The sequence below is a fragment of the Pyrus communis genome, chromosome 16, assembly GCF_963583255.1.
Source record: "Pyrus communis chromosome 16, drPyrComm1.1, whole genome shotgun sequence".
Taxonomy (NCBI): Eukaryota; Viridiplantae; Streptophyta; class Magnoliopsida; order Rosales; family Rosaceae; genus Pyrus; species Pyrus communis.
Window position 1 is genome coordinate 872,969 of NC_084818.1, and position 26,657 is coordinate 899,625.

At 36.1% G+C, this 26,657-nt stretch overlaps 4 protein-coding genes across 5 annotated transcripts; 3 read left to right on the forward strand and 1 right to left on the reverse strand.

Annotated features, from left to right (window-relative positions):
• The first annotated feature begins 7,757 nt into the window (after window positions 1-7,757).
• On the forward strand, window positions 7,758-11,264 carry LOC137719395 (cyclic nucleotide-gated ion channel 1-like). Its single transcript, XM_068458435.1, has 8 exons — window positions 7,758-7,900; window positions 7,986-8,093; window positions 8,241-8,679; window positions 8,805-9,035; window positions 9,169-9,464; window positions 9,563-9,677; window positions 10,289-10,543; window positions 10,646-11,264. Exons 2-8 carry the CDS (start codon window positions 8,056-8,058, stop codon window positions 11,120-11,122), a joined length of 1,851 nt encoding a protein of 616 aa, XP_068314536.1. The 5' UTR covers window positions 7,758-7,900; window positions 7,986-8,055; the 3' UTR covers window positions 11,123-11,264.
• A 4,671-nt stretch (window positions 11,265-15,935) lies between these two features.
• LOC137720963 (protein yippee-like At4g27745) lies at window positions 15,936-17,813 on the forward strand. 2 transcript variants are annotated; one of them, XM_068460088.1, is made up of 4 exons: window positions 15,936-16,026; window positions 16,515-16,544; window positions 16,664-16,797; window positions 17,448-17,813. In XM_068460088.1, the coding sequence occupies exons 3-4, from the start codon at window positions 16,705-16,707 to the stop codon at window positions 17,673-17,675; spliced, it is 321 nt and encodes a 106-aa protein (XP_068316189.1). In that variant the 5' UTR covers window positions 15,936-16,026; window positions 16,515-16,544; window positions 16,664-16,704; the 3' UTR covers window positions 17,676-17,813. The 2 variants fall into 2 exon arrangements, with proteins under 2 accessions (XP_068316189.1, XP_068316190.1); XM_068460089.1 differs by lacking the exon at window positions 15,936-16,026 and adding an exon at window positions 16,086-16,218.
• A 178-nt stretch (window positions 17,814-17,991) lies between these two features.
• On the forward strand, window positions 17,992-21,203 carry LOC137721038 (cyclic nucleotide-gated ion channel 1-like). The gene is made up of 9 exons (XM_068460160.1): window positions 17,992-18,057; window positions 18,145-18,234; window positions 18,660-18,757; window positions 18,870-19,257; window positions 19,380-19,625; window positions 19,706-19,992; window positions 20,090-20,204; window positions 20,329-20,574; window positions 20,733-21,203. Exons 1-9 carry the CDS (start codon window positions 17,992-17,994, stop codon window positions 21,117-21,119), a joined length of 1,923 nt encoding a protein of 640 aa, XP_068316261.1. The 3' UTR covers window positions 21,120-21,203.
• A 2,794-nt stretch (window positions 21,204-23,997) lies between these two features.
• On the reverse strand, window positions 23,998-26,314 carry LOC137721100 (dof zinc finger protein DOF4.6-like). Its single transcript, XM_068460215.1, has 2 exons — window positions 26,171-26,314; window positions 23,998-25,688 (listed from the first exon to the last, which is right to left on the reverse strand). The coding sequence occupies exons 1-2, from the start codon at window positions 26,192-26,194 to the stop codon at window positions 24,750-24,752; spliced, it is 963 nt and encodes a 320-aa protein (XP_068316316.1). The 5' UTR covers window positions 26,195-26,314; the 3' UTR covers window positions 23,998-24,749.
• Between the last annotated feature and the right edge of the window lie 343 nt (window positions 26,315-26,657).

Below are 26,657 nucleotides of genomic sequence, written 5' to 3' on the forward strand. Positions count from 1 at the left end.
GCAATCAAAATTGTACAAATTGTTTTCAATTCTTAAGCAAATTCGTAAAACCTTTCTGCAATCACAATGCACAGAAAATTACTTGTAAGACCATCTCCAATGGTGACCTAAAACATAAAAATATTTAGCCAAGAAAATTTAGGTTTTAGCTCAGAAACAGTTTTTTTACTCCAATCCTTCTGGCCTAAAATTTTAGCCTCAGATTATCAAATAATGAATTAAGGCTAATTTTTTTTTAAACTAACTTTTTTTTTTTAAAAAAAGGGTAAAGTACAAAAAACTACCTCAACTATTGGGGTCACGACAGTTTCATACCTCATCTTTTGAAATTGACAATGTCATACCGCATCTTACTAATTTGTGACAATGTCATACCTCCGTCAATTTTTCTGTTAAGTACTGACGTGGCTTGATTCGAGACATACTTTCTATTAAAAAATTATTAAAAACTAAAAAACAAATATTTAATATTTTTTAAATATTAAAATAATAATAAAAAGCAGAGCAACAAAAAAAAAAACATCAGTTCGTCCCTCCCCTCCCCCTCCCCCTCCTCTCTCTTCTCCCCATCTTCATTTTCTTCCCCCCACCTGCAAACCCAAAAAAATAAAAAAATTTTGAAAACCCAACAACACCCTGCGGAAGAACAAGAAGGAGAAGGAGGAGGAGGAGGAGGAGGAGGAGGAGGAAGAAGAAGAAGAGGAAAAAAAGGAGGAAGGAAAAAAAAAAAAAAATTCCCCCTTGTCGGCGCGAAAGAAGAAGAAGGGAAAAGGAGAAGGAAGAAGAAGAAGAGGAAGAAAAGGAGGAGAGGAAGAAAAAATAAAAAAAAAATTGAAAACCCATTAACACCCCCTGCGGAAGAAGAAGAATGAGAAGGAGGAAGAAGAAGGAGAAGAGGAAAAAAAGGAGGAAGGAAATTTTTTTTTTTTTTTTTTTTTTTAAACCATCAACTCCCCTGCGGAAGAAGAAGAAGAAGAAGAAGAGGAAAAAAAGAAGAAAAAAAAAATTTTGAAAACCCATCAAACCCCAAATCCATCACTTTCATCCATTCTCCACATCCTCTTCCGCACCCATCATCCACCTTCTCTGCTCACCCATCTTCCCGCCGACGGGATCTGGGGTTTTTTTTTTTTTTGGGTTGCAGGAGGGAGAAGAGTGTGGGTGGGTGTGGGTGTGGGTGTGGGGGGAAGACAAATTGGATTTCTTTTTTTTTTTTGTTGGGATTTGCACGTGGGAAAAAGATGAAGATGGGGAGAGGAGAGAGGAGGGAGGAGGGGGGAGGGGAGGGACGAAATGAGGGGGTTTTTTTCTTCTGCTTTTTATTATTATTTTAATATTTAAAAAAATATTAAATAATTGTTTTTTAGTTTTTAATAATTTTTTAATAGAAAATAGGTCCCGAATCAAGCCACGTCAGCACTTAACAGAAAAACTAACAGAAAAATTGATAGAGGTATGACATTGTTACAAATTCGTAAGATGTGGTATGACATTGTCAATTTTAAAAGATGAGGTATGAAACTGTCGTGACCCCAATAGTTGAGGTAGTTTTTTGTACTTTACCATTTTTTTTTTTAATTTTACTTTTATTTATTATTTTAATATTTAAAAAATATTAAATATTTTTTTTAGTTTTTAATAATATTTTATTAATTTTTTAATAGAAAGTGGTCCCCATCTCTTGCCACGTCAGCATTTAACAGAAAAACTAATAGAAAAATTGATGGAGGTATGACATTGTCACAAATTCGTAAGATGCGGTATGACATTGTCAATTTTAAAAGATGAGGTATGAAACTGTCATAACCCCAATAGTTGAGGTAGTTTTTTGTACTTTACCCAAAAAAATATTATGTAGACTATCCTAAATTAATTTTATGAACATTTTAACCTAAAAATATTTAAATTCCGATAAATTTTGAAAAATTACTAAATCAATACATGAAAATCATGATAAACCACATAAACTTAAAAAAAAAAAAAAAAAAAAAAAAAAGACAATTAATAAATCACATAAACTTAATACAATCGAAAACTCATAAACTACATAAACTTAATAATGATATCTACCACCTTGACTTGGTGTTGGACTTGGGTGATAGTCTTGAGATGAATCATCATCTTGAAATATACTCCTTGTGGCATTCCTTCATAAAATTTCTTTTTGCTTACCACGTAAGTATCTCTTCCTCTCTGGAGTGTATTTGTCGAGGTCTTCCATTATCAAATTAGTTTCGTACCTTTCTTGCTCCCTATCCCCTTCTTCCTTCATGGCCAAAAACATTTGGACCGATTCTTCTTACCGACGGCACTAGTTTTCGTTCATTATTGCCATTTCGCTAGCAAATTGTGCACGTGTCGGATCTTGGGACTTCCCTTTTCTCTTTGCTTCCTTTTGCTTATCTCTACCCGAGAGCCTTGCAAAAAAAGAAGTTGAGGTTATTTGTTCGACACCTTCATTGTCGGCAAAATTCACACCTTCATTGACATCATTTGTGGGTGAGGCTTCACTATGAAATAATCTTCCACATTGTTGGTTCGCATCGGTTCCCCACCTCGGACAATCCTTGAGGATGTTTCAAGCATGATGCAACTAAAAAGCTTGATTTTTTGGTGTAGTTCTTGTCTTGTAAATTACCATTGCTTTGTCATCCTATGCAACAAATACATAAAAACAATTAGTTGCAAAATACTATTATGTATATGACAATTAAAATATCAACAAAGAAACTCACAATTTTTGAGACGCCCCTTCCACTAGGCATGTCAACCATGGCTTTCTCCAAGCTTCACTTCCACAAAGTGCACGCTTTGTTGATAATTTTCCACCGATCATAAACACCACCAACTTCCCTTCGACCGGCGTTGGAGTTTTCATGGAATTTATCAATGATTTTATCCCACAAAACCTTTCTATTTTGATTGGTGCCGATGGCACCATCTTCGCTAACAGAAATTCATGCCAAACATAAAGCAATATCTTCGTCAAAGGTCCAATTACGACCTCTAACATGCTCTTTTGCCATCTTGAAATTTTTGAAAATGAGAAAAAATGGTAGAAAGAAAAATTGAAAGAATTGTAGGAGAAAAGTGAGTTTTGTGTGGATGTTTGAACAAATACATAGGTATTTATAGAGTTTTTGGTTGAATTTTAAGTTAAATAATTTTTTAAAATTATTTTAGCCGTTGGATTTAAATTTGGACCGTTAAATCTTTTTTTTTACCGTTAAATTTGATTGTATTTGATCTAAGCCGTTGGATTCCATAAATATATAAATATAAAACTAAAAAAAATAATAATTTGAACCTGGACTGTTGGATTAACCAACGGCCCATTTAAATATAGTCGTTCGATCAAAAAAAGTAGCCATTAGGCTGCTGACAGCAGGGGACACGCCCATGTGGGTGAGGTCTCCGTGGGAATTCGGCTGGCGCGTTGATGTGCGTTGGGCGAGTGGCTCAAGCATCTGGGCTTCACAGCTCGTGTTTCACTCACAACAGGTAGGGCCCATAATGACTTTTGGCCTAAAAACAGGCCGGTATCTGGCATTCTTTTGAGTTTTGGGTTTTAGGTTTTGTTTAGCACATGGGTTGGAGTGGGTTTTTTTTGGGGGGGGGGGGGGGGGGAAGGGGAATTTTAGGTTATAAGTCATTGTTGGAGTTGGTCTAAGGTAGCAATAATAAACCATGGCATTTCTCAAGTATGCTATTTTCTTGTAATCAGTTGTAGATGCTACTTTACTGTGTGTGGAGAAAAAGAATATCCAGATTAGACCACGAAACGCACATATCCTTCGGAGAAGTGAAGCAGTGCCCTCGCTGTCTCCTAGAAAACGTAAGAGCTCGGTTGGTTCTCATCCTTCACGCAAGGCGTCCTTTTTTTGTATAAAGATTATGTTTTTGTTGAAGTTTGTTGGTAAGAAAGGGGAAAGCGGAAAAAAGGGGAAGAGGAGGATGGAAACAGGGGGAAATGTGGAAGGAAGGAAAAAGGGGGTAAAAGTGGAAGAAGGGGGAAATGGATAAAAGGGAAAAAGGGGTTGCAATCAAAGAAGGATGCAGAGTATCTACCCTCCTAAAATAATGCCCTTCCTATGTCATTTTATTTTGTGCGGTCACGGTTAAGTCACGTCAACATTTTATATTAAATTTTTTTAGAGAGATAATAAGACAAAAAGTAATAAGAATATAAAATATTGACGTTGCTTAACCGTAACCGCACAAATAAGAGGGGATGGAGAAGGCACATAACAAGTGGGCAAACAATCTGCCTCTGTCAAAGAAAGCATACGCATAGGGGTTAGGAGGAAAGGGGCAAACAGGGCACTGGGCTATGGACAACGAAAGAGGGAGGATGAAGGATAAAGGAGTAAAGAACCAAGGGTAAATGGGAACAACGGGAGATGGATACTTGGGAATCACTCAAATCAAGGGCAAAAGAGCTTGTTTGACGTTACTAATTGTGGATTTACTTGGCCCGACTGAGCTTAATACTTGATTATTTTTTTTTTTGAACAAATGATATTATCTACATTAAGGGTTATGAAAGTGGGCTAACCCCTCACAATGGGCTAGCAATAATGTGGTTCTATAACCTGTCACTTACAAATGAAGAAGAATACTATTAGATTGTAATATTAAATGGCGCCTAACACTTGATATAAAGAGGAGAAAATTCACTCGCGTCAAGTTTAATTGCACGAGGCAAAATAACTATTTTTTCATTCATCTAAATATTCGATAGATGGAGTGAATGTGATACAGCAGTTGTTCACATTATTATGTTTTAACCCTGTTTTCTTAGACAGTTATTCATTGCTTTTGTGTATAAAGTGAGGGTATTTTAGGGATTTTCAAATGTTCCCCCATTTTTTTTGCTCTCAATTTATATATACTAGCCTATTGCCACACGCATATGTGATGTAAAGGCAAGAAAATAGTCCGATCATATGTACCTTGATTTTGCGCGAGAGCCACGGAACATCAGATTGGGAGTTGTGTCAGATAGGTTTAATCTGTTCAGGATTCTAAACTAAAATCACAGCACTTGGCCAATCTTCACAATTCCGTATAATTTGCTGCCTTAAATTCACTTAGAAAAAAATATATCATGATAACTACGTTGATAACCGAAGATCTGGATACGTTTATTGATGTTTATTTGCAGCCGTTGGTCAATGAGCTGAAAGAATTATGGGAAAACGGTGTTCTCACGTATGATAAATCTACGAGAAAGATGTTCATCTTGCGAGCAACAGTGATGTGAACTATAAACAGTGTTTTAAAAATTGGCATAGGCGGCTGCTTAGGTGGCACCTAGGCGCTACACGGTGGTTATCCTTCTCGAACATCTTTGTTAATTTTTGTCCATTGATCTTCTTCAATTCATTCGATTCAACGATCGAAATAATTTGAAGTCACAACAGCGAAGAAAATGAAAGGAAAAGAAAAAAAGAAAGAGACAAGAAAATGGAAGGTGAGGTGGAAAGGTAAGCCACTGGGGCTAGCCAAGTGGCTAGGGTGTGGGTAAGGCCTGGGGTAGTTGAGGGTGTGGGTATCCATTACTGAAAAAAAGAAAAGAAAAAAAAAAGGGGTGGGGTAAAGAAGAGGATGACGTGTGGAAAGAAAAAGAAAAAGAAAAAGAAAAAGAAAAAGAAAGAAAAAGAAATAAAGAAAAAAAAAAACAGGGAAAGAAAAAAAATGATTAAAAAATATTTTGAATTTCAAAGACAATTTAGTCAGTGATTTAGTGCATGACAGCATCAAAAGCTTTATTATTTTTATACTACTTGATCTATGTCAAGCTAAATATGAGTTTTAATTCAAAATTTATTTTTTGGGGCAAATTTAACTCATAATTAATCATGCGTTAATGTGCTGGTCCATCATATATGTGTATTATTTATTAGTTTTATATTTATAAATTTATTGAATTCAACGGCTAAAATCTAATCAGATCAGATCTAACGGTCAAAATTTAAATCCAACGGTTAAAATAATTAAAAAAAATATTATTTCATGTGTTTTATATTCTTTTATAGTGTTCAACGATTTTCATTGTGTTGGTTTAATGATTTTTCAATATTTATCGAAATCAAAATATTTTTATGTTAAAATGTTGGTACAATTAATTTCGAGCTAAAAATTGAATGTTAGAGCAAAAAACAGTTTATGAATTAAAACCTAAATTTTTTCGATTTTAAATTTTAAATTTTAATTCAAAAGTGGGAAATTGCGTGATTTCTAGGAAATAGTTGCCAGGTTGAAATAATAATAATAAACTGGATTAATGTAATTGGAAAGGGCATGCCTGGTTTTGGTACTAGGGATGGGTAATGGTTATGGTGGGCGGGTAACGGCGGTTATTTACCCATAACCGTTTATGCTCATACCCGCATAACCGTTTAGCCGTTGGGTAATTGCCTAAACGGTTATACCCATACCCATAACTGTTTATAAACGATTAACCATACCCGTAACCGTATACCCATTTAACCGTAACCGTTTAATACCCGTTTACCCATTTACCCTTTTTAACCCGTTTATATTATTTTTTTTTACCATTAACCCTTTTTCATCCGTCTACATGTTTTTTAACAACTTAAAAATTAAAAAAAATTTGTCATAATTTTCTTTCTTTTTTGACAATTAAACACTGTTATAAGTAACATTCATCATACATTTCTGTATTTTAATTTTTTAAGTCCTTATACTATTCCAATAATTGAAAAATAGTTTACGAACGATATTTTTAACTATTACCAATGAAGGTAATATAATATTTGCTAAGCATTCTTTGGTTAAGAAAACTATTTAGAATATGGTATTCTTGGATTATTTTACCCATAATATAAAGTATTAACATATATATATATATATAATGAGCTACATTATATTATAATTAGTTATGTAAACCATGCACCATAATCAATATCATTGATTTAAGTTTTGTCCGATAGAGAATATGGTTAGAAGAAGGAATACACTTGTTGACCGTGAATCATGTATTTTCAGCAACAATCAAAAGATGCAACATTCAAATTGAAGAGATGTGATTATTGGGTTAATAACACAACTTCTCATCCCCTGTCAAACTGCCGCATATATATATATATATATATATATATATATATATATATATATATATAATTTTATTTTTAAAATATTCAACATTATATACATAAAATAAATGGATAAACGGTTATCCGTTTATAACCGCAGTTAATACCCATAACCATCCATTTAAATTTCATGAATAAACCGTTATACCCAAAACCGTTTATTTATCTAAACGGTTACCCATAACTGCGGGTATTTTGCCCATCCCTATTTGGTACTGAGGTGATTCTGAAAAAAAAAAAAAAAAACTGGCATAAAAAAAAAAAGCTGGGAGCTTTTTTGTGTTTGGTAAACATTCAGCTTTAATTTTTTTTCACAGTTTTGGGTGAAAAAAAGCCAAAAACAAGAAATTGCAAAACCTAGCTTTGAAAAACCGGTTTCTTTTCACATCAGTTTTATATAAAAGTTTACCAAACATTATAATACTATTTTTTTTTTTTCAAAAGCACTTTTACAAAAAATTTTATCAAACACTTTGTTACTTTAGTTCACATATGCTTACTGTCACAACATAATAAAAACAGTTTTTTTTCAAAGCAGAATAATAACAAACCAGATCTTAAAAGGCGTAAATTCCACAAACCGCACTTTAGGAGCAAACACGAACGCAAGAGAAACGAGAAAGGGGCAAAACGGGAATTCACCACACGCATCAGTTTTCGCCGAACCTTACTTTGGGCGCTGGAAATTTCGGCGAAACTCTCTCTCTACTTTGCGTTCTCTAAAACGGGACTCTTCCTTGCAAATTTCCACCCTTCCCAATCTGAGGCGGCGCAGATTTGAGGTATTACTGATGTTGAACGCTTCGATGCCGGGCTTCAGGAAGTTGTCGGTAATTTTTCATGAAATGTTCTGTTCCATACTTGCAGGTACTGACTGTATCAGCAGAAATTTGAGGTATAGGTCGAGAAAGCTCCTTTGGGTTATAACTTATACATCATGAATCCCAGCGAGGAAGAGAGAACTGGAATTCCGAGGTTAGTTTGGCAAACCAGAGACGCAAATAGATCGAACTGCGGCATATTGAAATATATTATGCTTACTGCTCAGGTTGATTAGTGAAGTTTTAATGTGTTTTTGTTCCTGATTGGTGCAATTGTTGTTTCTTGTGTTCTGTTCCGTAGTCCAATTCTGAATCCTGCAGCAACTACAGGGGAGAGTTGTGCCAATATCGATTATGGAAGAAATAGAGCGACTAAAAAGCTCCCACTGTCATTTTGCGAAATCTTTGGTCCGAATGCGGAATTTCTTCAAGTTCGGAATTCTGCGATTGTACTAGTGTGGGCGTTTGCTGTCTTAGTGGATCCTTTATTCTTATACACTCCTATAGTGAATAAGGACATGATGTGTATTACAGTGGACAAAAAATTGGCAGCAGTGGCTTTTACTTTTCGATTGCTCACTGACATGTGTTACCTTTCTGCCATTATCGGTGGGCTTGTACCTGTACATAAGGTTGGGACACTTGAGGTTGGTATCGCGGTGGGGAGGAGGGGATCAGCTAAGGAAACTCTGGGGCGACGCAATTTAATTAGTATTTTGGCTATTTCTCCTATTCCATACGTAAGAGATCAACCTTTCCCCTTCCGAGCTATATCAATTACTACAAACTAGGACAAATGTTCCTAATCGATTTCATCGTCGTCATTTAATTGTTGGTTTGAGAATCTGCTATGGCTTGAGTGCAGGTGGTTATTCTCTTTTACGCAGAAATAATAAGGGGCTCGAGGTCTACAAGGATGTTTCTCAACTTTCTTCTTGTGCTGCATTACATGACCCAGGTCGTACGCTTTAATGATTTTAGGAAGATTCTCGAGAAGAATATAACCAAACACACTCCCAAAATATGGATTGAAGGTGTTTTCAATTTCTGGATTAGAACTTCTTTCACCTTCTTTACCTGCATCCTTGCTAGTCAAGTAAGTCTTATTCCTTATTCCTTAATTTGTTTATTTTAATCATTCCATAAGTTTATTAACGTCATTTTCTGCCAAAAATATGGTAGAACGTTTGTAATTTTTCATGTAACTTCTAACGTCAATATCCCTTTAGGTTTTCGGAGCTTTTTGGTACTTTTTTTCGCTTCAACGAGAGATAGATTGCTGGCAATATGCTTGTCGAAGTGAAAATGGTTGTGAACTTGAAGGTTTTAATTGCAGGGACAAGGATACATTCAGAAATGTCACGCTTCTGAATAATCTATGCCGCCCTGCAACTGCAAATCCACCTACTGCAACGTTGTTTGATTTCGGTATATTTCTTGATGCCATTCAATCTGGTATCTTGAGCTCAACAGATTTTCCACAGAAATTCTTGCACTGTTTTTGGTGGGGCTTACGAAATATAAGGTTCATTCTTCATTATTGCTATTATTATCATCTAAAGAGAAGTGATAAGATTTGCTTGAGCTCATTGAATTTAGGGTTTTCTGTTTCTTTTTCTGCAGTTCTTTTGGGCAAAATCTCCAGACTAGCAACTATATATGGGAAAACCTCTTTGCGGTTTTTGTTTCTGTTACAGGCCTGCTATTAATTCTGATATATCTCAATGCGATTTTGCAGGTTGGTATTGACTACCGGGTCTTTGTAATATTAGACCTGGCATTTTAAGCCTGACCTGACCCACCCGTTAAAATTAGTATTTGGATGAATGTTTAATAACGGGTGAACCTGTTAATCACTTGTTAATTAACGGGTCATTTTGGGTCGACAATTGAGCCTATATTATGCCAGTCCCCCTTGAATATTTGTTCCCCATTAGCGACTCCCTATATTTTTTTCCGTATGCAAAATTATTAATGTTTTTATTAAGAGAAACCATAACAGGTTTTAAACAGGTTTAGAAAGATTAGGCTTAACCGTAGTAGTATGCAGAAAGCGTTATACAGGTGAATCAGATGCAATGCACATGAAATGATAATTTCTATTGATTACTCTCTGGTAAGGTTTATTATATATATACGGCCAATTGCAAGACTTATAAACTCTGCATTTTGGTACTTTTAAATGTGTTAGCCTAATGGGTCGGGTCAAACCCGATTTAAATCCAATAAACCCGATCCGTTTGCCGGTCTACTTTGTATAAGCATTCAAATTGAACAGAATCTTTGAAGTTGGCAAAGATAGTTAATTTATTAATTTTAGTGTACTAAAGCCTACATGCTGTGGAACAGATGTATATCCAGTTGACAGCTGCATTATCAAAGGAGAACAGAAAGTTGAGGGAAATGAAGAAGAGAAGTCCACAGATAGCATCGTGGTTCGATGAGAATGACCTCCCGTTGGATTGGAAAGAGAAGATCATGACATGTGCATTACACAAATTGAACGCGGATGAAGATATCGATATAATAAATATCCACTCTATTCTTCCCTGGAAAGATTTAATTGATGTCAAGCGCCATCTCTGCCTAAATACACTAAACAAAGTAAGCTTTTGTATTAAAAAAAGTAAGCATTTGTATCTAGGTAATACATTTTTGTTGGACTTGCTCTTTATATTTCTCATATGTATATGCGTCTTCCTCTAGGTTTCGATGCTTCAAAATGTGAGTGAGAAAGAGTTTGAAGTATTCTGCAAGTATCTTAAGCCCGTGATTTATAAGGCGGATACCTTTATTGTTCGAGAGGGGGAGCCATTTGATAAGATGTTATTCATCACGCAAGGGACAGTGAGGACCTACACAACTACAAGTGATGATGGAAGGGGTTCTTCAAGCACTGGTAATACTGTTGGCGATGAGTGCTTTCAGAAAGGTGATTTTTATGGAGAAGAACTTCTCCAAGATTGGGTATCAATCAGAAGGTTCTTCTCCTACTCGACCAAAAATGTTAGGTGCATCACAAAAGTTGAAGGATTTACGCTTACGATCAAGGACATAGAAAGAAGCAGAAACATAGCAGACAAAGCAAAATACAAGCAGAAAATTGAGCCACTTGAGAGCAACTTTACCGTGGGAAACCTCCCCCCATGTAATATACTATGTTATCCATCCAATGAACAGTAACTGCCATTAATGAATAGTAATCGTCTTTTGCATCTCCACCGTTGCACTTCAATAGCCCTGACAATAGGTGATAAAATATTAGTATTTTTTTTATTTATAAAATAATTTTAATTGTAATTTCGGATAAGATTTTTAATCGTTCTCGTTGCGTCACGTGTCATTATCCGAAAGATTATTAAATAATACAAAATAATTTTATTTGTAATTTCAGATAAGATTTTTAATCGTTCTCATTGCGCCACTTGTCAGAAAATCCGAAAAGACAATTATTGGGGATGGATTTCCGATAAGATTTTTAATCATACTCGTTGCACCACGTGTCATTATTCGAAAATACAATTATTGGTGATGGATTTCTGATAAGATTATTAACCAATCACGTCGCGTCACGTGTCATTATCTGTTTACAATTTTAGAGGATAGATTTTCATCAGATTTTTAACGAATGACGGCATGCCACGTGTCATTATCCGAAAATTATTACTAGCTTGTGCAAAGGCGTCTCTTCACGTACTAAACGATTGGCTAAGTAATTTTCAACGATTGGACATCGATTCTTTGGTTCTTTTCCCACCCATTTTCTCAAGATAATTAGTATGAATAAGACTCCACATTTCTCGCAACTGCATCTCATTACCGTAAGCGAACTATGAGTAACTTCAACCCAGCTAGTACACAACGCAACATCTTCAAGAAGCGATCAATTCGTACCTGCATCAGTAGTCATTTTGTTGAAAAAAAATTTATTGAAACTTTGAGAGAAATATAGGAATGTGATTGAAAGTAGTTGAGAAAATATGAAATTGTGGTATAACGTAGATGATAATGAAAAGGTATTTATGGAAAAGTAAAAACAATTTTTTTTTAAAAAAGAAAATTCAGATTTTTTTTCGGATTTTTTACAATTTTTTTTAATTTTTATTCAACTAATTAATCTCTGCAGTTGGATATAAAAAAAATTTGAATTCCAACACTCCAGATTGTGCCACGTGTCATAGGTAACTTTTCTTAATTTTAAAACTATTTTTTCTTTGATTTATTTATTTATAAAGCCTATTTAATATCGACCGTTGATCTCAGATCGAACGATTGATATTAAATAAGCTTTTTTTTATATTTTTTTACCGTTGAGATCGAACGCACCGTGGGAAGCCACGTGACTTCCCAACGGTAATTGAGGCCGACTGCTCTGCGGGCCCCTGTGGCCTGAAACTTGTCTGCTGACGCGCCCCCACGCGCGGGTAAGGCGTACCCGCCTAATAGAAAAAAATTGAAAAAAGGGACTGATGCCGGCCTGACGTCAGCCCTACGTCAGGTCTACCTCGGGCTCGCAGGCTGGCAATTCCTCACGAGCCTCTTGCTCGAGCCTGCCCAGTCCCTCGGGCTCTCAACGTTGGAGGCCTACAGCGAGGCTATGGAGCCCTGTTTGGTCCACTGTCCCCCGAGCAGTCCACAACGATGGACTTGCTCTGAATGGGAGGAGGCGTGAGTTATAAGTTAGAATGCACAAATAATTGTTTTCATTTCTTAAGCAAGTTCGTAAACCTTTCTACAAGATCATGTCAGCATTTGTAAATTGAGTATGCGTTTCTGTCTCTTCTGCTGCAGTATTATCCCCATTGACACTATATTGAAATATTGAAATGGTGCCCTTCCTATGCCCTTCTATTTTGTGGAAAATGAGGGTAAAAGTGGAAAAAGGGGGGAAATGGATGAAAGGGAAAAAGGGGTTACAGTCAAAGAAGGAGGCAGATTGTCTGCCCTCCTAAAATGGTGCCCTTCTATTTTGTGCGGTCACGGTTAAGTCACGTCAATATTTTATATTGATTTTTTTTTTATAGAGATAATAAGATAAAAAACAATAAGAATATAAAATGTTGACGTGGCTTAACCGCGACCGCACAAATATAAGGGGATGGGGATGGCACATAACAGGAGGGCAGACAATCTGCCTCTGTCAAAGAAAGCATATGCACAGGGGTTAGGAGGAAAGGGGTAAACAGGCAACTGGGTTGTGGAAAACGGAAGAGGGAGGATGAAGGATAAAGGAGTAGAGAACCAAGGGTAAATGGGAAGAACGAGAGATTGATACTTGGGAATCTCTCAAATCAAGGGCAAAAGAGCTTGTTCGACGTTATTAATTGTGGATTTACTTGACACGATTGAGCTTAATACTTGATTTTTTTATTTTTTTAACAAATGATATTATCTACACTAAGGGTTATGGAAGTGGGCTAACTCCTCACAATGAGCTAGCAATAATGTGGTTTTATAACCTCTCACTTACAAGTGAAGAGGAATACTACTAGAATGTAATCCTAATGACACCTAACACTTGATATAAAGAGGAGAAAATTCACTTGCTTCAAGTTCAATTGCACGAGGCAAAATAACTATTTTTTAATTCATCTGAACATTCAATAGATGGAGTGAATGTGACACAGCAGTTGTTCACATTATTATGTTTTAACCTATTTTTTTAGATAGTTATTCATTACTTTTGTGTATGAAGTGAGGGTATTTTAAGGATTTTAAAATGTTACACCATTCTTTTGCTCTCAGTTTATATATACTAGCCTATTGCCACACGCATATGTGATGTAAAGGCATGGAAAGAGTCTGATCGGATGTACCCTGATTTTGTGTGAGAGCCGCGGAACATCAGATTGGGAGTTGTGTTAGACGGGTTTAATCTGTTCGGGGTTCTAAACAAAAATCACAGCACTTGACCAATCTTCACAATTTCATATAATTTGCTGCATGACAAGATCGGGATCGTGATCCCTTTGCTCTATAACTTCCGCTGTGTCACCCCATCACAGCGCATTACCTACTACCGACAATAATTCGATTTTCGAAGGTCTACGATCATTTGTGGATAATATGTGCTTCTTCTTGTTGGTTCTCTGCATATGTTGCGCAGAAACTAATGTGTGTTATATTTCATATGCTTTATGCAGTGGATGATTTATCAATAAGAATAAGATGATGTTTTATATCTGTAAAATAAGAGCAATGATAAAGATTGCATCAAAAGGAAAAGGAAAATCTTAAAGTTGGCAAGGGGAGATTTTCTGGTAATATATGGACTTCGGTTAATGAAAGAGAGTTTTAATGAAATACGGTACTGTTCATTTTTAACGAAAATGATATTTTTAGTAATCTAAAAAGTCATTCATGGTACTATTTACTTATAACACTTTTTTATCATTTTAAATTAAAACTCAAAATTTTCAAACATTTTTTCGTTAGTTTTTTTTTAAGGAAATCCCCTATTCGTTATTAGAGTTCCTTGCTTTCCTGCTTCTCTTATTTGCTCCCCCGCATGTGGATAATTGAGTTTTGACACGTGCATACCGAATTCAAAACTCCACTTGATGATAATAATTTATTTTTATGCTTTTCGCGAACGTCTCTAGATACAAGGCTAACCCAGGAGCATTATTGCTGGGTGTTTTTTTGTGAGGATTTCGGAAATCCTCTAATTAAATACTTTCATAGTATATCATGTAGGCATAAATTATTATAAAATTTTTTTATTTAAAATTGAATATAAACAGTACTTAACAAAAACTAGTTGCACAATGTACGATGAACGAATGTAATTAAAAGATTTTCAGAATCCTAGCAAACAGATTCCTGCAAGGATCCTCTCTAAAAGGGAAAAAAAAAAAACATCTTTGAAGTAGTCCAACTATGTAACAAACGGTAGTTTTTTACATCAATTTGTCTTGTTACCATCAAAATGTATTTTCAACTTTTCCTGCAAAATGTACTTTGTTAATATTGTTGACTAGTTAAAACACAGGTTAAATTATTGACACACAAAAAGAATTATATAGACGGAAATGTCAGGATAGTAATGCTCCAAACATAAAAAAACTCCTTTATTTTTTTTTCCATTAAGTTCTCGATCAAACATAAATTCCCAGACACAATAGAATTTTTGTAATTTGAGACATTGTCGTCTTAATGTTCATCTTTCACAGCGTGATACTATTCACACATGCTATTTTATCTTTTCTATACTGCTTTTAATTATCGACCATCTAATTAAATAAATTAAAGATAATAAAAAAGTTAACAGGATGTGTAGAAGATAAAAAAAAAAGTGTAGATAACACCCCTCATTTTATATAATTCTCCCGCCCCTGGAATAGCAGTTGACACACTTGGGATAGTACAAGGATTGTCCGCCCTCCACTTCCGGTGCCCTCCCCGTGTCCTCCTATTTTGTATGGTCACGGTTAAGCCATGTCAACATTTTATATTGTTTTTTTCATAGAGATAATAAGATAAAAATGAATAGTAATATAAAATGTTGATGTGGTTTAACCGTGACCACACAAACAGGAGGGCACGAGGAGGGCATCGGAAATGGAGGGCAGACAATCATTGTCCCTTGGGATAAACTAGGGGACATTTGGATCCTCGCCGGATCCCTCCCTGGGGATCTTAGAGATCAACGATTATGGACCGTTGATAAAAAATTGTGCGGTCCCAATTAAATATTTTTCATATTTTTAAAAAATAAAACATCATCGTTTTGCATGAAAAATATAAAAAAAAAAAATTATGACCGTACGATTTTTTATCAACGATCCGTGTTTATTGATACTTATGATCCCCAGAAAAGGGATCCGACGAGGATCCAAATCCAATTAGCGGCTACCTTGTGACGTCCTTGTCCTACTATGTTAACAGTAGCACAGCACCGCTAAGCTTGCGCGTGTTAAGCCTCTCTGTCGGAGCGCGCGTAACTCTGCTCTTTGTGACTCAACCAAGTCCATCCTACTCAAAATATTGCAGAAAACTCTCTCTCTCTCTCTCTCTCTCTCTCTCTCTCATAGAGTTTGTACGCAACCATGAGCCTCAACCCTCAAGTCTCACTCCTCTGTTAAAAGGTTAGTGCTTTTCTTGTTCTTTTAATTTAATGCAATTTCTCTATCAATTTCCCGACTTTGATTGTACTGCTAACTGCTAGCAATCAATTGATTCAATTCTAAAAGTAAAGAACAAAGCAATTTCCCAACTCTCTCTGCTCTCATAAAAAGTTTTAATCATTTTTTAATCACAATTAGTGACTGGCAAAACAGGTCAGATCCTCATCCCTTCCGATTTTAATTCCCAATTAATTAATGGGTCAATGTTTTTTAAATTTTGTCGTACCCCATGAATTTCACTTCGCAGACTCCAACTTTCCCTTTCCTAATCACTTGTTTAATCATTTTTTAATCTGGGTTTGTTAATCTTAATCTTCTAAATGTTCTTTTGCTTACCCTTAATTGCAAATCCTGTCTCTTTCAAAACCCAATTATTCAATTTTGAAAATTTAATATTTTACTTTTGGATCTTGCACGCTAATTCGGTTGTAATATATCTTTGCTTGCAGGCTTCTGGGTAACCGTTGATGTTGTTGCAGGTAATTAAATTCATAATCTTTCTCTTAATCCATATTTTCCTGTTTTAATTTTAACAGATTTTACTCTCCTGTGTGTAAGTTTTCTCTGTTTCTTTTGCTTTTCTCTGGCTGCCGAGCAGTGAGAGGTGTTTAGAGGTTGGAGCTGTGGATTTATTTGTTAATGGCGGATTTGGTAGGGCCTAGATTGTACAGCTGTTGTAATTGCAGAAACCATGTTTCCCTTCACGATGATATAATTTCCAAGGCTTTTCAGGTGAGGTTTTCACAATATATATTGTTCACTCATTCTTCTTTGATTTTTATATGTTGAGAAAATAAGATTTGAATTTTTGTTTTTCTGGAGCTTTACTAGTTCTTCCCAAATGATCATTGAGTTTTGTAGAACTTTAAACTGATTTGCATAGGGTTTCATGTGATTTCCGCACTCCTCTTCCTCCGCCTGCACACCTTCCTTTTTTTTTCACTCAAGCCGTTGGATTGAATGAGTAAAGGAGAACCAATGCATAGAAACAAGAGTGCAGGAGGAGAAAACGAGAGTCTGAAAATCGCTGTCCTTTAAACGAAGAGGGTAAATTTCACAGAAGAATTGAAATTGGGGTGTTGACTCTGTCTTTGTAGGTTATCTGCTTTTTGTTCGTCGTTTTTCTTTGTCACTAATCATGAGGGTTCTTGGCTGTGAAGCCTGTGATCAATATATGAACCGAATGGACCAATGAACATACGAAGATAACTTTCCATTTTTACATGAATAGGACACATAGTTTGCTCTTTGTGCTGAATGTTGTAACACGAAAGTACTGCGTCTGCTTAAAAAATCCGAATGTTTTGTTTCATTTATTGAGTGTGAGAATAGGATGTGGGCATATTTTCTTGTGTCCAACGTTGTTTCCAACATGTTTATAGGGAAGACATGGCCGAGCTTTTCTGTTCTCCCACGCGATGAATGTCGTTGTTGGGGCAAAAGAAGACAGACATCTCTTAACTGGTCTGCATACTGTTGCTGATATCCACTGTGGTGATTGCCGTGAGGTGTTGGGATGGAAGTACGAACGAGCTTATGAGGCATCGCAAAAGTACAAAGAAGGGAAGTTCATATTTGAGAAGTCAAAAATTGTGAAGGAAGATTGGTAGCAAAGGGTCCTGCCATTTGTTCCGGATTGCTGTAATTAAGCTAAGTGTACCAATATGCAGTCCCTGTATATGTAGTATTTGTGTTTGTACAGAAACTTGGCATTCCTTGACAATCTATCATTGTTTTGTGCGGTTTGATTCTTACCGTCTGCGTTGTGCAAACGTTGTAGATGGAAATCATCGATCATCAAATTTATGTGTAAATAAACTATGGCATTTCTCAAGTATGCTCTTTTCTTGTAATATAATCACTAATCAGTTCTATATGCTGCTTTAACGTGTGTGGAGAAAAGCAATATCCAGATTAGACTACGAAATGCGCATATCCTCCGCAGAAGTGAAGCAGATGCGTTCACTGTCTCATGGAAAACGTATGAGTCTGGTTGCTTCACATCTTTCACTCAAGGCGTCATATTTTTTAAGGTCGTAATGCTTCATTTGTTGTTTAAAGATTATGTTTTTGTTGAAGTTTGTTGGTAAAATCGTTCAAGTTATTGGCTCTAGCTGCAGGGGATCAAAACAAACACAATCAAACAAGGTGAAAACCAGCAGCAAAATGGTTACTTTGAGACTGTCGATACAACATAGCATGTTGTATACAACGTCAATGTCAATAAGCGACACCGGATCTCTATGCAGGTCCACGTATTCCCATTGACAAGAGCTAATCTCGGAATCCTTAATTTTTCCGCTAGTAAGGTTCTAGGAAATAGTTGCCAGGTTGAAATAATACTAAACTGGAAACATTTAAGAGCGTAAATTTCGCCGAAACTTACTGAATACTTTGATTGAACTTAACTATCTGTTTTTTTATAAAAGGAGACTCTTCGTTTGCAAATTTCCACTCTAAGAACGTTTCCCAATCTGAGGCGGCGTTGATTTGAGGTATTACTGGTGTTGTGCGCTTCGGTGCCGGGATTCATGCATGGACTAGAACGTACTAGTCAGTAATTTTTCATAAAATATTTTGTTCCATCTTTGCAGGTATCAACTGTATCAGCAGAACCTGGAGGTATACTTCGAGAAAGCTCCTTTGGGTTATACATGAATCCCCGTGAGGAAGAGATAATTGAAATTTCGAGGTTAGTTTCGTAAACCAGATATACAAATATACTATATATGCTTAGGTTTGTGAAATTTAATGTGTTTTTGTTCCTGATTGGTACCATTTCATGTTTCTTGTGTTCTGTTCAGTAGTCCAAATCGGAATCCTGCAGCAACTACTGGGGAGAGTTCTGCCAATATCAACTATGGAAAATATAGAAAATTCTTTGTTTGGAATGCTGTGTTGGTACTAACGTTTGGGTTAGCTTTGTTAGTGGATCCTTTATTCTTATACGTTCCTATACTCAACAAAGACATCAAGTGTATCAGATTGGACAAAAAGTTGACAAAAGTGGTTCTTAGTTTGCGATCACTCACAGACATGTATTACATACATGACTTTCTGTTTCAGCTTCTAGCTATACGTGAGCCTCATGAGGCTGCGACACTTGAGGTTGGTATCGCTATGGTGGGGAGGAGTTATGCGTCCGCTATGATAATTTGGTTGTTCCCAATTAATATTGCTCCTATTCCACATGTAAGAGATCGACCTTTCCCTTCCCGAACTATATTAATTACTACAAACTAGGACATATATTCCTAATTGATTCAACATCGTCATTTAATTGTTGGTTTAAGAATGTATTATGGCTTTTGCAGGTAGTTATTCTCTCTTTCTCAAAAATAATAAGGGGCTCGAGGTCGACAAGGATGTTTCTGAACTTTCTTGTTGTGCTGCAATACATGGCCCGGTTTCTATGCTTTAATCATCATCGTAAGAATCTCGAGAAGATATTAACTAAACACACTCCTGAATTATGGATTCAAGGTGTTTTCAAATTCTTGATTATCAAATTCTGGATTCGAAGTGCTTTCATATTCTTTAAGTTCATCCTTGTTAGTCATGTAAGTCTTTTGCCTTGCTCCTTATTTAGTTTTTTTAATCATTTTTTGTGCAACTTGTAACATCATTTTCATCCCTTTAGGTATTCGGAGCTCTTTGGTACTTTTTTTCGTTTCAACGAGAGATAGATTGCTGGAAATTTGCTTGTCGAAGTGAAAACGGTTGTGAACTTGGAGGTTTTCATTGTAAGGACAAGGATACATTTAGAAATGTCACGCTTCTAAACAATCTATGCCCTGCAAATCCACCAACTGCAACGTTTTTTGATTTCGGTATATTTGTTGATGCCATTCAATCTGGTATCTTGAGCTCAACAGACTTTCCGCAGAAATTCTTGCGCTGTTTTTGGTGGGGCTTACAAAATATAAGGTTCTTTCTGCATTATTGCTATTATTATTATCTAAAGAGAAGTGATAAGATTTGCTTGACCTCATTGAATTTAGGGTTTTCTGTTTCTTTTTTGCAGTTCTTTTGGGCAAAATCTCCACACTAGCAGCTATGCATGGGAAAACTTCTTTGCGGTTTTTATGTCTGTTATTGGCATGCTATTGGTTTTGATATATCTCAATGCAATTTTGCAGGTTGGTACCGACTACCGAGTCTCAGTATAAAAATTCCAATTATACAAAAACTTCAAGTTAGCAAAGAAAGTTAATTTATTAATTTTTGTATAGAAAATACTAAAACCTACATGTTGTGGAACAGATGTATTTCCAGTTGACAACTGCATTATCAAAGGAGAAGGAGAGGAAGAAGAAGAGAAGTCCACAGATAGCATCATGGTTAGATGAGAATAACCTCCCTTTGGATTTGAAAGAGAAGATCGTGACATTTGCATTACGAGGATTGAAAGATGATGAAGATGTCGATATAAAAAATATCCACTATATTCTTCCCTGGAAGGATTTAGTGGTTATCAAGCGACATCTCTGCCTAAATACGCTGTACAATGTAAGCTTTTGTATTAAAAAAAGTAAGCATTTGTATCATTAAAAAAATTAACTTATGCTTGAATGCTCACGGCCGTAGAAGGCCTAGTTCAATTCTGCGCAATACATTTTCGATTGACTTGCTCTTTATAGTTCTCATATATATGCGTCTTTCTCTAGGTTTTGATGCTTCGAAATCTGAGTGAGAAATGGTTTGAAGTATTATGCGAGTATCTTAAGCCCGTGATTTATAAGGCGGACACCTTTATTATTCGAGAGGGGGAGCAATTTGATAAGATGTTATTCATCACGCAAGGAACAGTGAGGACCTACACAACTACAAGTGATGATGGATGCGGTTCTTCAAGCACTGGTAATACTGTTGGTGATGAGTGCTTTCAGAAAGGTGATTTTTATGGAGACGAGCTTCTCCAAGCTTGGGCATCAACTGAAACGACCACCTATCGCTCGACCAAAAATGTTAGGTGCTGCACAAAAGTTGAAGGATTTACGCTCACGATCAAGGACATGGAAATAAGCAGAGAAAAAATACGAGGAGAGAATTGAGCTACATGAATGAAGGACGCATGAGTTATAAGAATGCACAAATAATTATTTTCATTTCTTAAGCAATTTCGCAATCATTTTTGCAATTACAATGCACAAAAATATTACTTATAAGGTAGAATTTCTGCAATGTCTCAGAGTCAACAAATTGAGTCACCTTTCTTCTACAATCGTTAAAAAAGAAACTACGGTAATGCATCTGTATGTAACGAGCCTTTAAATAGTTACTACATGCTACCAAAGCCTTTTATCACGCTTTAGAGAGAAATTTTCATGAAGCTTGGCAACTTTAAGGCCAGCAAATCCAAATAAAATCTTCAACCTATGCACAGCCCCTTGTTTCACTGACAGAGAAAGGAAGGGGATCAATACCTGACCTAACATTTGTCATGAAGTAAATTAAAAGTGGTTAATTAATTACAAACCTGAATATGATCACTCTACAAGTGAACGTTCTCGAACACAATGCAAGCGGAACTGCTTCCCGAGGCATTTTTCGTATCAAAACCTCCCTACACGACGGACAGTTGAACTAGAGAGTCGAATTCTGCAACAGTTAACAATAAAAGTAGTAATCAAAACATGAACTGAGTACTCCTCAGTTGGTGTACTCTCCAGCGATTTTGCAGATGGATTAGGAGTAGCATGATCATCATCCTGAGCCATCCGAATAGCAGTACCTTAACGTAAGAGGGCGGACCGAGTTGAGGAGTAATAGGGCTTTTCTACGCGACGAAGTTTTTTAGGGTTTTTATACGCAAGGCGTCATATCATGTCCCTTTACTATTGTTATTTTTTATTCTAGCAAAAAGAAGATCCTGAATAAGGAGCTGTTTTGGCTTGGCTAGAGAAAAGAAGACCCAGGTCGGATTGTGGGCTTAAGATTTCAAATCTGTTGACAACCATAAAATACTTGCCGGACCATGCTGCATGAAGTTACAGTTTAGTTCTTGTAGTTTTAACTGCCGTGATATAGGTTCTTGTAATTTGATGATATTTATCGCAGTTCAAAGATAACTTGATTCCATCAAACTTTTTTACGGTTTTAGCAATTGAGAGTCATGTGTGTGGTATTTTTACACCAGTCAAAAGACCAATTTACTTTCACATATTGAAAAAAAAGTTAGGATTCTACCATAAAATCAAATTTATTTAACATGTAACTAGCTAGTTGTAATATTTGAGCAGCGGTACGCTTTACAAGAGACGTGGTGATTAGAACCCTAATGAAGGTGATATGATGATTTGAGAAATATATAATTGGTACATGGTTAAGTATCACCCAAAAAGCAGGAAAATGATCATAAGGTAATGAACAAATGTATAACTGTAGGAATGTATGCAGTTGATGGGTTATACATGCATTGTGTAAATTGTGTAGGTAGTACGTACTGTATCTGGCCTACGTTCTATAACTTCTGCTACCTAATACTATATATGATCCCAATGCACAAACAAGTTCGGGGAATATTTTTGCTCGCCACCTTCAAGTGATTGTGATGCTTACTATCATATTTATCACTACCATATGAGTTTAAATTTCGAGATTGGTGTAATAAACATACACAAATCTCAAAATTTAAACACATCTAACAACGATAAATAGAGTGATGAACATTACCAACACTTGAGGGTGGTGAGAAAAAATGTACCCTTTAATTCGACTGCTTATCATAGACATTAATACATACAAACAAGAAAGAAAATATTCACTATAGTAAAAATGTAAAATAGCTTGCTAGCCCATGTCTAAATGTTTGTCGTGTTTAAAAAGACATTGATATGTGATGAATTAGTGACATAATTAAGAGAATCTTTCCATATATCTAAACAAGTTTTGCGAGAAAAAAATAACGTTAAAGTGAAAAGCTATGAGAGATTGGTGGAGTAGATTGTAGATGCCTAAGTTTTGGCAAGGGGTGGTGCACCTCCACCTACATATATCACTGTAACTAGCAACAGGAGCTATAACCGTAGCTAGTTCTCATCGATTTACCAAGACAAAAAGATGGAACAACCATATGGAAAGTAGAAAGTCAATCTATCTTATCTCAATGCATGAATCTAATTACATATTATATTAATGAAGGACTGAGGGTCTACATCTGGGAGGATTTTGTAGAGTGGACAAGATTATTCCCTAGCATGGTGACCGACGGATGGGAATGTTTGTGGTGGCCCTCCATAGCCAATGAGAGATTTAAGTGTCAGATATTTAAGCAGTACTCTACGTGATACTATAAGTGGAGAAAACACTATAGTTTTTTGTATTATTCTACTTATTTTATGATACATGAAGCATCCGCAATTTGAAAAACTTTTCTTAGCCAATAAGGGGAGTACTGCAAATTCCTTTTTTTTTCGGTCAATAACGAAGGGAGTGCAAGTTAGTCAAGGGGTTCGAGAGCTCTTTGAAAATAGGTGCAGGACCACCGAACTATGCATTCATCATATAACAGACTTCTTACATATTCACCCCTTTTTTTTCATGTTTTCTTAGATGCAAAGGTAGTCTTATATTATACATGAGCCTTAGATCTGTCGTCTCACTTTTTTTACCGTAAAAAATGAAGTTCCTAAAAGCACAGAGTTCTCTAATTTATATTGTTGACGGCAGACCCAGATTTGCTTAGGGTTTATAGTATTTAATAAAATAAATAATGTTTGGGTCTTGCATACCTACTCATTGTTCTTGAAAAATCATCTCCTTGTGTGGGTGATGATGAAGATTTCATGAAGGGCAGGAGGGAGGTGGGGGGTGGTGGAGTTAATGGGTGGAAGAATCTCAAAGGCGCAGATGCTGCTGAAAAGACCTGACATTTCTCATCTGTTGCCAAGCAAAAAGAAGAAACTTTTGCTAATAAAGGATTGACAGCCATCATTAAAAACTCACCTTTAATATTACTTAACCAATAAATAATCCAACCTCAACTGCTAATACACTCTCTAGATACGTACACAATCAACCCACAAATCCAAGTGTTAACTACTAAAGTAAACATATAAAATAAGTCATTAATCTCTGTGCACACAACTTAATTGACAAATTAATTACCGATACTTGTTAGCTAAGCCAACCGAAAACATAATGAAAATAAATCATTGAATTTCAGCAGGAAATCCTAAAGAACTGCATCGTACGCTGCCGTGGTAGATGATCAAGAAGTAATCTCTATAAGAGTAATCTTGTAATTTCTCTGCGTTATGAAACCCTAACAGGGGACTTCCTTGACCTTTTCATGAATATATGTAAAGAATTCCTCATGATTCATGAGACACCCTTTTGAAGCAAAACCAATAATAAATTTTCAAACATGCACATTGATTAAAGACCAAATAAGGGGAAAAAAAATAATAAGGAGGGTGAGAATGAGCGAAAATTCTACTATGCTCCGGTGTACAGGATGTCCTAAGCATACTAGAAAACCGAGAGAGAGAAAGAACAAGGAAGATCAAGTATAATTAACACTGATGATGAAAACGGGGAAGAAAAACTCATGTACCCTATTACTTTGTTCGTTATCAACTCCAATTCCAAACAAGCCATCCAAGCAAATGAAGAAAAACAAAACCAAATACCAATCTTTCTTCTAGATCACTACTTTTTTGGTTTCTTTTATGGGAATTGAATTACCATGATCCTCCACCTAACATTCCATTCAAATACCCACCACCGGAATCTCCTCCTCCTCTATTATTGTGCTGATCAAAATCAGCAGCAGTAGTAGTAGAGCTCGGAATCTGCTGCTTCAAATCCTGAGCAGTAGGAAACAAAAGCCTTGCATGATTTGTATTAGTAGTCTCTTGCACCCCTTGAAGACAGCCACCAAATCCAGCACTCTCAAACCCATCTAGAGAAAAACTAAGCCGACTTGGCTTAAACTCTTGCATAGGAAACCCAGATGAAAACATTGTGATATTACTCGAATGATCCGGCACCTCCACCGCCGCCATCGGCACGAAAGAAGTCAGGCCCCTTGATGCAATCCCAGTACTTTTGAGCAGTTCCATAGCCGATGAGAAATGATGAGATGTAGTAGTAGTGGCTGAGGAGCTAGGGTTTTGGTGGTGGTAGGTTCTGTTGTCAATAGACTCAATACTAAAGGGTAGTTCGGTAATATTATTGTTGTCATGTTCCTGATCAGCTGGTGGGTATGCAAGGTTGAGATCTTGACCTTGGAAGTGGATCTTATTAGGGTTTTGAGAAGCAGACTGAGAAGGAAAATTACTTTGTGGGGTCAGATGGTGATCACGATCATGAGCAACCTTCTTCGCTGAAGACGTGGACGGTGATGATGAATCGGAATTATTTGATCTCTTGTTGTTCTTCCGTGACCCTCCACCCACCGGAACATTTCTCAGAGATCCACCTTCAGTCCAATACCTTCTACAAGTCTTGCAAAAGTATCTTGGCTGAGAGAGGCTGTAATTGTTGTAATAACAGAATTTTGTGGTGGTGGAATTGCACCTTGGACAATTCAAAGCTTGATCCTTTTGAGGCCTTGCCCTTCTCTCTGTGATTGACCTTGTAGAAGAAAAATCTTCCATGGAGTTAACCACTCCAATACCCTGAAAAAAATATATAAAAATAAACCCAAAAAAAAAAAGAAAAAAGAAAAAAAAAAAGAGCGACAAGAAAAGGCCATAACTTTGGTGATCGAAAACCCACAGAAAAAGAGTATATATGTTCACTCCGAGAAAATTAAGACAAAGATGGAGAGAAGAAAGTAAAGGGAAAGAAAGCAACCTACTTTATCAGATGATGGGAAGAAGAAAAAGAAAAGAAAAAGTGCAGTACTTTAAATTTTCAGGACAAAAAAATGAAAGACCTTTGGAAGATACAACAATATAAATTCAGCCACTATTAGTGGAAAGAAGAAAAGCAAATTAATAAAACTATAAAACGAACTTATATATGAAGGAAGATAATTTTCCAAACCCAAAGCTATTAAGCTAAGATATTTCTTCTAAATATTAACTTTGAAAAACTCAACCCTAGATGATAATTTCATGATTTCATAGAGGAAAAAAAGAAAAGGTTTTCGCTTTACCTGTGGCCAGTGAGCTGTGTCCATGGATTAACGAGGAGAAAAGGGAAGAGAAAAAAAGCTATGTGGAGTCTTTTGAGAGAGGAAAAACCACCCACTTTTGAAGCCCAGATAGTCTTAAAGGCAAAGATGAAGCACTATGCTGAAAGAGATGATGGTACATGTGGTGCGGTTCCATGTGTTGGCCAACTATATGTGTGAGAGAGAGAAGACAGAGGAGAGAGACGGTAGGGTAGTTTCGTCTTTTACTGCTTTCGTTATCATGGTGTGTATACATGAGAACAATATTCACACACTATTTTTTATGCACGTTTATATTTATTTTTATTTTTGAATTGAATAAAATAAAAAAAATCAAAATCAAAGGAAAACAAACGTGCCTGAAAGAGAAGAGGTGTGTATATAAATCATTTTTTTTGTAATAAAAAGTTTGGGAGAGATTGGTTATTCTCATCACCAGCGTCATATGCTCTTAACTGTCAACTACCAT